Source organism: Pagrus pagrus, assembly GCF_965226575.1.
Source record: "Pagrus pagrus genome assembly, chromosome: 21".
NCBI lineage: Eukaryota > Metazoa > Chordata > Actinopteri > Spariformes > Sparidae > Pagrus > Pagrus pagrus.
In genome coordinates, this window is record NC_140208.1 from 8859740 (window position 1) to 8868071 (window position 8332).

The window sequence follows — 8332 nt, forward strand, 5'->3', positions numbered from 1 at the left end:
TTTCAGGTTGATATTATTATTTTGGGACTCTATTAGAATAGGTTTAAATGCTTTAATATCTGGCACACTACACAAAAAATACATCAACACGTGCGGAATGATTGGGGCAAGTATGCCATGTCTTTTGGTTGCCATTCACCAAACTTTTTTGCAATAATTTCAAAAAATGCAAATAATTTTCCCATAAGAAATAATAGGAAATCATCATGAAAGGAGTTAAAACCCACCCCTCTTTGGGGCCTTGTAGCCTCGACATACCTTAACATAGAAAAGTGATTCAACGTTTAAATAGAGCACCAGAGTGACATCGTCGCTAGAGTGGAGAGGAGCGGAAAGATCTTCCAAAAAATGTCTTTAATCTTGATTAAGAGCCCACAATTTTACTCCACACACATAGTTTATATACAAATCTTGTAGGAAATGTTGTGCTGGTCACAGACATGTAACTACAGAAGCAAACACACTTGGCTGTATAAGCTTTCTAGTGACAAGAGCACCACCAACTCCCTCATGAGCTCCCGTTTTATTTTTATTTCTGGAAAGCAGTTTTCTAACTCGCTGTCATTCCCTCATTATCAGCAATTCCTTAATTTGTATTGAAAATAAATCTTATTCAAGACCATGATCAGCGATCCTTCTGTCCCATCGCTGCATTACAGCTGTGAGCTACAATCTCCGTTTCTATTTTACTCCTTTTCTTGCCCGAGGGCAAACAACTTGACACGCCTCCCAGTTTTCCACCTTTCTCAGAACCATGTTCCCCATCTCAGGGGGTAACTGGTGTTGATGTGTTGTTCACGCATCAGGAGCAGTAAGGGAGGTTTGGAGGCTGCTTGTTTCTGGCCGGCTGGCTCAGCTGCTCGAGAAGACTGAAACTCGGCCCGATGGAGCTGGAGCTCATGCTCCACTGACCCAGTGTGTCAACAGGGGAGTGTTTCATAACTATGGCCCTCCATCCCACGCGACACGACACTGATTCAGGGCGCTGCTGAGGCGTTACATACCATACACACACACACACAGGAACACACAACCAGGCAAAGTTTTACAAGGATAGAGGTTGTTGGAGCTGATCTGTTTTCCGCACCACATGAGAGGGCAGAGATGAGAGGAAGGAAGTTCTGGCAAAGGAGGAAGCAGATTGTGGCACGTGTGAATTACAGGATCTGGCATTTTTACCCGTCGGCCATCTTTTTCTGGACACTTGTCATGCAAATTGTGCGCAAACTTTTTATGTTTTAGAAAGAAGTTAAATGGGAATTAGTTCGAATAACAAACTCGGTGATGCACATGAACGGGCTTTCTGATTGCCCTGATAATGAATAACATCTGTCATATTTGATGCTCTCACACGAAGCTAAACACAAAGAACTGCCCGTGGCAATATATTAATGCACCAGCTTGTACTGTCAAAGAAGTGATGGTGCTCCATGGACAGATAATCCAGTGTCACAGTCCCGCTATCAACTGTGAAATTTAACAACTGTTTGTCCATCCATGCTAAAAATAAAGTAATTCATCTGCCAGAAAACACTCTCTTCCATTTGCCATTGCTCACATAATGTTTTTATGACATTTCTGCCGTCATGAAAGGCTTACAGATACACCCTGGAATATTATAAAATGTATAAAACTACGACAGTAATATAATATGGTTGTTCCAAATTCTTCAAATGACATGCAATCATTCTCCACATTAAACATTTCCAGAAGTTATGAATGTGCACTTGTTTTTCATGTGAAGTATTTAAAGGATAAGTTCACCCAAGAATAAAAAGTCAAAGTCCGTTGTTTTAAAATGTTATAATACAACCAAAAAACATACAATGGCTCCATACAGCTGGTTCAGTATAATCCAAGTCTCCTGAAGCCCTGAGAAGCCCAAATTGATTTGAACAGACGTTATTTAGACCCTTTTGTAAGCTGAAATCTTCACTGTAGCTGCTAAGCTAAAAACGTTAGCGCTCCCCCCGTCTACGGTTGGTGCGCGAGCTTGACCGTGCATCAAGGGGGTAAATTGTGGCTTCAGGAAATGCTGGATGAGCTGTATGGAGTCATGTTATGTTTGTTTTTTTCAGTCGATTTTTTTACATTTTAAAACGACCTGCTCACGTGTTGAACTTGATTTAAGGCGGACGCAATTAAACTCTCGTCCTTCAGGAGATGAATCTGAAACCTGCCTTCTATCATCAAGACCATCAATCATCCTGCACAGTGACTGTCAGACACAGATGAAGTACCAATAGCCAAAACGCATTAAATGGAGCGGGACTTTAAAAACTCTTACTCATTTGTCTTTTTCTTTCTTTTCTTTACCCTGTGTGTGTGTGTGTGTGTTGCAGTTTTGCTCAGGGCCCACTGAAAGACGCTCCCAACCTGATCTGCACGCCACACACAGCCTGGTACAGCGAGCAGGCCTCTCTGGAGATGAGGGAGGCAGCTGCCACCGAGATCCGAAGAGCCATCACCGGTACGCGCATGAACAAATTTAAAATCGTTCTAACAAACACGACGTTAAATCTTTTCCCTACCTTCCACTGCCTCACAGTCAGGCTCACTAACCCCCCCGCCCCCACACCTCTCAGCTTCACCCTACTATGTGACCTGTTGCACGTCTTTCGTTCCCAGATGTCACATCTCCACTTCAGTAGCTCCTGGGCAGCTTTTATTAAATCTGGACCTCTTAATAGATGTCATCATTAGCTCCCTGATGCAGAACAGAGCCGAGCAGAGCCCAGAGGCTGGCCCACCACAAAACATCCACATTGTTAAATGATCTTAATTTGCATTTGTGTATCCGAGCCCGATACGTTTGTCCGTCTGAACTCATTAACACTTTGTCATCTGGTCACTCATTCCCTGTAACAAGTTGTGGCCTTTTTAGAGTGTGTGATTCATGTGTGCTTGACTGGCTTTAACTCGTGCATGTGCGTGTGTGTGTGTGTGTGGCTGATATGACAGGCCGTATCCCGGACAGCCTAAGAAACTGCGTCAACAAGGAGTTCTTCGTCACCACGGCACCATGGGCCGTTATGGATCAACCGGGTGTTCACCCTGAGCTCAACGGCGCTGCCTACAGGTATGGCTCGTTAACATCCATCTTTCCATCTCAGCTACTGTTAAAGTCTGCCCTGCATTTTCAAAAATTATCAAATGTTTTTAAATATTTTCTATACCACTGTCGGGGCTTTGGCAATGCTTTATATTAAAGTCCTTGTAACAACTGTAAGTCAATAGGTTATAGGCTCTTTAAAGTCTTTATATGGTGCTTATTAACATTATGTGTTAATAATAGTATTGTGAACATATTTATTGTTGGATTATAAGACAAAAGAAACTTTAATAACATTAATAAAGGCCTTATAACTTTCTTAAAAAGTTTGATGGTACAGTGTCTTGTAATGGGGTGAATGGTGTATTAAAAGTTGACATGATATAATAAGTAAGTTGGTGAAATTCAATTGTCTATAAACTGCTTATAAATGTCTTATAATCTAACAATGAAGATGTAAATGATATGCTATTATCAACCTGTTTATTGGCTTATTAACACATAAAAATGCTAATAAGTATCTATCTTTTAAATGCCTTATTACCTGATTACAAGGACCTTAACATAGAGGGTAACCTGTGCTCTTATTTCTACATATTTCATTAATTCCAGTGGGTGTTGTGTAGGAGTTATTACTGTTAATAATGTCCCTGTTACTTGTCTTTCTTGCTATGTTAATGAGGAAATTCTAAAATGCCATGTTTATTCACTTTCCCCCTACATTTATCGTTTTTAATGAACTCCCCACCCTGATATAGACCCTAGTCCCCCTCACTAACTGTCCTCTGTAGTAGTAGAAAGGTAACTCTCTTGCCCACATGTCCCCCTGTGGGCTCTTCTTGATCTCAGCATGTCCACCTCCATGTGCTTCTTCCACGCAGCCTGAACCAAACTCTCCCGGCCGTAACAACCTGTGTCCCCCAAGACAAAATTAATGCCTAGATCAGGAGCAGGTAAATACGACCAATCCGGGCCCACAGCCTCTCCGTCTGGAGGTCCCGGATCAGAACCCTCTCACCTGAGCTCACCTGATGTGTGTCCCCCTCTATACAACCCCCCCCCCCCCAAGTACTCACCTGTCTGACTGAACACAAAGTAGAGATGGATGGTAGCGAATGTGGCTTTTTGAGTGTCCCAGTAGCATGACATGAAGCTATTCAGATGCGGTTTCATGGATGGAGTCATGCTCTGTGGTTTCCTTCTTACGGGTTTTTATGGGGAATTGTGTTGGAGTAAATGTCTCTGAACTGCATCGTCCTTTCTCCCCTCTCTGGTTGAATGCTTTTATTGTACGGAGCCCTCGAGGGGCCACGCTGGGGATTTTATTCTAAACTACTTTTTTGCGTTTCCTCGTAATATTTTTAGCTTTGACTCTGATCCATAGGAACAGCTGTCAGTCCGAGGCAGTTTCCAGGGCAACGCTCTCATGCAGATACGACAGAAAGGAGAGCTGTAGGCTACATGATGCTTTATTATAACACAGCTCCGCCTTTCTCTATGGATCAGAAGGAACTTATTCTGAGGGAACGCAAAACAGTTTTCCCACCGTGACCCTTCAGGGGCACCGTAGTATTTTTATATTTTCTCCCAGAATATTGTAATGAAATGGCTCTTTTCCACCAATTAGTCCCAGGAACTAAACCACTACCTTTTTGGAACCATAAAAATTAGGCAAATTACACCCGTAAAGGATTAAATCTTTGCATTTGATGAGTTCAGCTTCTTAAATGTGACCATTTGCTGCTTTTTGTGGACTGAACGTCTTTGAATTATGAAATGTTGGTCTGACAACAGTTAGAAGTCGTCACTTTGAGCAGCTCAGAGCTTGCTTTGCTTTATAACCTGTTTAGTGACATTTCTGCTTCAACAATTAACAATGAACAATGTGGGTCAAAGCCTTCTATTTATTACATGGTGAGACTACAAAGTGTAGTGCGGTAAAATCGTGCAATTGTGTGAGGTTTTAACCGATTTTGAAAAAGACAGGAAGTATCTCAGTAGGATCTGCTTAGTGTATTTTCTGGTTATTACACAGTTTAAGTACAAACCATATGGGAACAGTTATCTTAGTGTCGATTGATTCAGGGATATTTTTTTTGTCAAAATTTCTTTAACATTGCAAGATTTTCATTAATTTCTCAGAGAATAATGCATGGCTCTGACTGAAAAAATCAGTGGCTGGTATCTATGAGTGAGTACAAACGAGCTATTCGAGGTTTCTTAGTTAATGTTTTATTGTGTAAAATGCCACTCAAAGGTTTCATCTTCAGATCTCTTGATTTGTCCGACCAACATTTCAGCACCCAAAGATATTTTTACTTTCAAGTGTCACATTTGAGAAGCTGGCATCATCATCATTATTATTTTTTTTTTTCATGCTTAAAAAATAGTAAAAGAAAAATCAACCTCAATCATTCTGTAACCATCAGAAAGATTTACTTTAATAGCAGGTTGAACTGCAGTGAAAGAGTTCCCTGAAAAAAGTTCCTGTGGCAGAAAAGAGCCAGTTGTATCACTAGATGTCAGAGCATCCCGTGTTTCACGGTGTTGGGAATGTGGGCTGGTAAAGCTGTGAGCACGCCACACTCTATAAACACTAACCTCTGACCTCTCCACTTCCCCAGATACCCGCCGGGTGTAGTTGGAGTGGCTCCGGGCGGCATGCCGGGGGCGTTAGAGGGCATGGTGCCAGGTGGGGTGCCCATCGCCCACACCTTGCCCTCTGGTACACACCCCTCCCAGGCCCCGTCGCCCAACCAGCCCTCCAAACACGGCGAGACCAGAGAGCACCTCACCGAGCAATAGCAGCAGAAGGGAAATGTCACCCGGCCCGTCGACACTCAGAACCAACCAATCACAAAGCAACCGACCAACTGGGACCAAGAGACAGTGAAGCGACACAAGCGGGCCGCCTGTTAAATCAGTCGGCAAACTGGGAACAAACGAAGTGTTCCGGGGGAATTTGTACTTTTAACGTTTTAGTTTTTACTCTCTGTCTCTTTGGGCTCAGTACCGACTTTACTCTTTGATGATGTTTTTTTTTTGTTTTGTTTTTCTTCGGGACATGCCTATGATTGTGGACACAGAGTCCAGTGTTTTTAGTGCTCCGGGATCACCCGATGAGACTCTGTCCCGCCTCCCTCTACACCTCAGAGCTCATGGGTACGTAGGCCCACATCTCAACACACCGCTGGGCGAACAAGAGAAAAACTTTGGCATCATGTGCTACTGGACCTTACTCTCCCCTCCACCCCGGCTCCCCCCTGATCCCTCCCCCAACTCTCCTCCACCCCGCTCCAACCCTCCTTATGTAACTAATGTGTGTTGTTTAGGCCCCTCATTATGCCTCAGAAGAGAATTATTAATTTTTTTTTTCTTTCGATCTTTAGTGTGAATGACTAAAAATGGATTATTGACTTATATATATTTATCATTCGTCAAATAAAAGGAAAAGATTGCTCATCAGTTATAGTAATCTAGAGTGGGTTTTAACCCTTTCCTGGCAGGAACACATACAGTATGACGGCTGACACAGCCGCAGTTACAGGATTTCACCACTTGAGGGCACTTCTACACAGCGTGAGGGGTTTGAAAACTCAAGTTGCTCCAGTACATCTCGACATAAACACTAAACACTCTTTATATATTTGATTGTAGCTGAATTTTGAGGTTATATGGATTGAGAAGTATTGAACTTTTTTCTTTTTAGTTGTGAAGAGTTGGTGACGTGTCGGCGTGACTGTGAGCTGTGATGAAGGAAACATTTTTATAATCATAAAAAAAATAAAAATAAGGAAGTCGGTGTGACTTCAGCTGATTCTTCAGATATTTCTGACGACGGCCGACGGACAACAGATCGCTTCATCGCACAGATACAATAACCCGCCCCCCCTTCGCTTCTTTGAGCACATTTCCCGCTGAAGACAGGAAAGGGTTAAAGCAAACTTCATTTCTTAATGACTCAGGAAAACACTTTTTTGCAGATATTGTTTATTCCCAGAATTTTGTCTTTGAGGATAAAAAAAAAAAAAGATAAGACTAATCCGGTTAGTCTGGATATTTTCTCTCCTCCCTCATCCCCTCTCCATTGTGGTATTTTTATATACAAGGCGCATCCCACGTTTTTGGTGTTAAAGAGTTTTGAAGAGTCCTGTTAGATTTGTATTGCCTAGTTAAATGTTCCTATAACCATAGTCCTATGTGATCCGCCCTCTCTCTCTCTCTCTCTTCTCTCCTTCTTATATTTTCTTTGTTCTATTGAAGGCCAGGTTCTTTGGGGCATCCTGTTCTCTGTAAGAGCAATAGCAGAAACTCCTACTTAGTGTCCCGACAATAGCAGAAGAGGCAGCCAGCAGTATGTTTTTGTTTTTAGTGTGAGTATTTGTATTTGTTTCTTGTACAAGGTGAACATTTAGCATTCAGTGCAGTTCAAATAAAAAGATACGATTCTGAGAACCAGCTGTCTGTACTGACACTTTTTGTCCTGTATGTTGTTTTGGCAGTAGTGATGACGACTGTAATCTAACATGATGTGTGTGTCATCCTTTAACTTTGATGTTTTTGTCACAGGGGGGCGCCAAAGTATAAACTAGTCCCAAGAGCAGAAAATGAAGTGTGACTGCAATAATTCATAAAAATCCAACACCGAGAAAATGAAGGTTCACAAGGGTAGAAGGTTATTTTACTAACCTGTAAACTATTTAACAGATGTGGGAAGTAAAGTACAAATACTTTGTTAGTGTACTTAAAAGGGGCACTATGTAGTTTTTGAAGAAATTCAAATTCTTATATTTACAATATTATTGAGGTAATGAAACAAACTCAAATGTAAATTTTTTTTCCATATCTGAATAAACAAGCTGTTTTCAGAGGAAATAAGGTCACCAGAACACAGTTTGAAACTAGAAAGGTGGCAGGGTCCGCCACATATAAACAAAGTAAAACAGTATGAAATTGTGTTGTTTGTTTATTCGGTCATGAAAACGAAGAGTCAAAATTTTTCTTCACTAAAGCTTCATAGTGCACCTTAAAGTTAATTTTTCAGGTATCTGTATTTTACTTGAGTATTTTACTTTTACTTCCTACATTTTAACACAAATAACGGTACTTTCTACTCCTTACAATTTCAAAACAGGCTCCTTACTTTTAGCTTTAACTAATTTGAAGGGGAATTATCAGGTGTTTTTACTTTGCGTCATTGCACGCCGCCTTCAACGTCACAAGAATGGTCTAAACCCATCAGTGCTTATCAAGCAAGGTAAATGTAGCAAAGAATAAGAC

At 41.4% G+C, this 8332-nt stretch overlaps 1 protein-coding gene across 3 annotated transcripts in view; it reads left to right on the forward strand.

The window, feature by feature from the left end:
- Positions 1-7510, forward strand: part of ctbp2l (C-terminal binding protein 2, like) — a 106608-nt gene extending 99098 nt beyond the window's left edge. For all 3 annotated transcript variants that reach the window (XM_084343046.1, XM_084343047.1, XM_084343048.1), the window contains 3 exons: positions 2343-2470; positions 2962-3079; positions 5677-7510. In XM_084343046.1, the coding sequence (XP_084199172.1) occupies positions 2343-2470; positions 2962-3079; positions 5677-5857 (427 nt within the window). In that variant the 3' untranslated portion in view covers positions 5858-7510. The remainder of the gene's footprint in view (positions 1-2342; positions 2471-2961; positions 3080-5676) is intronic.
- The last annotated feature ends 822 nt before the right edge of the window (positions 7511-8332 follow it).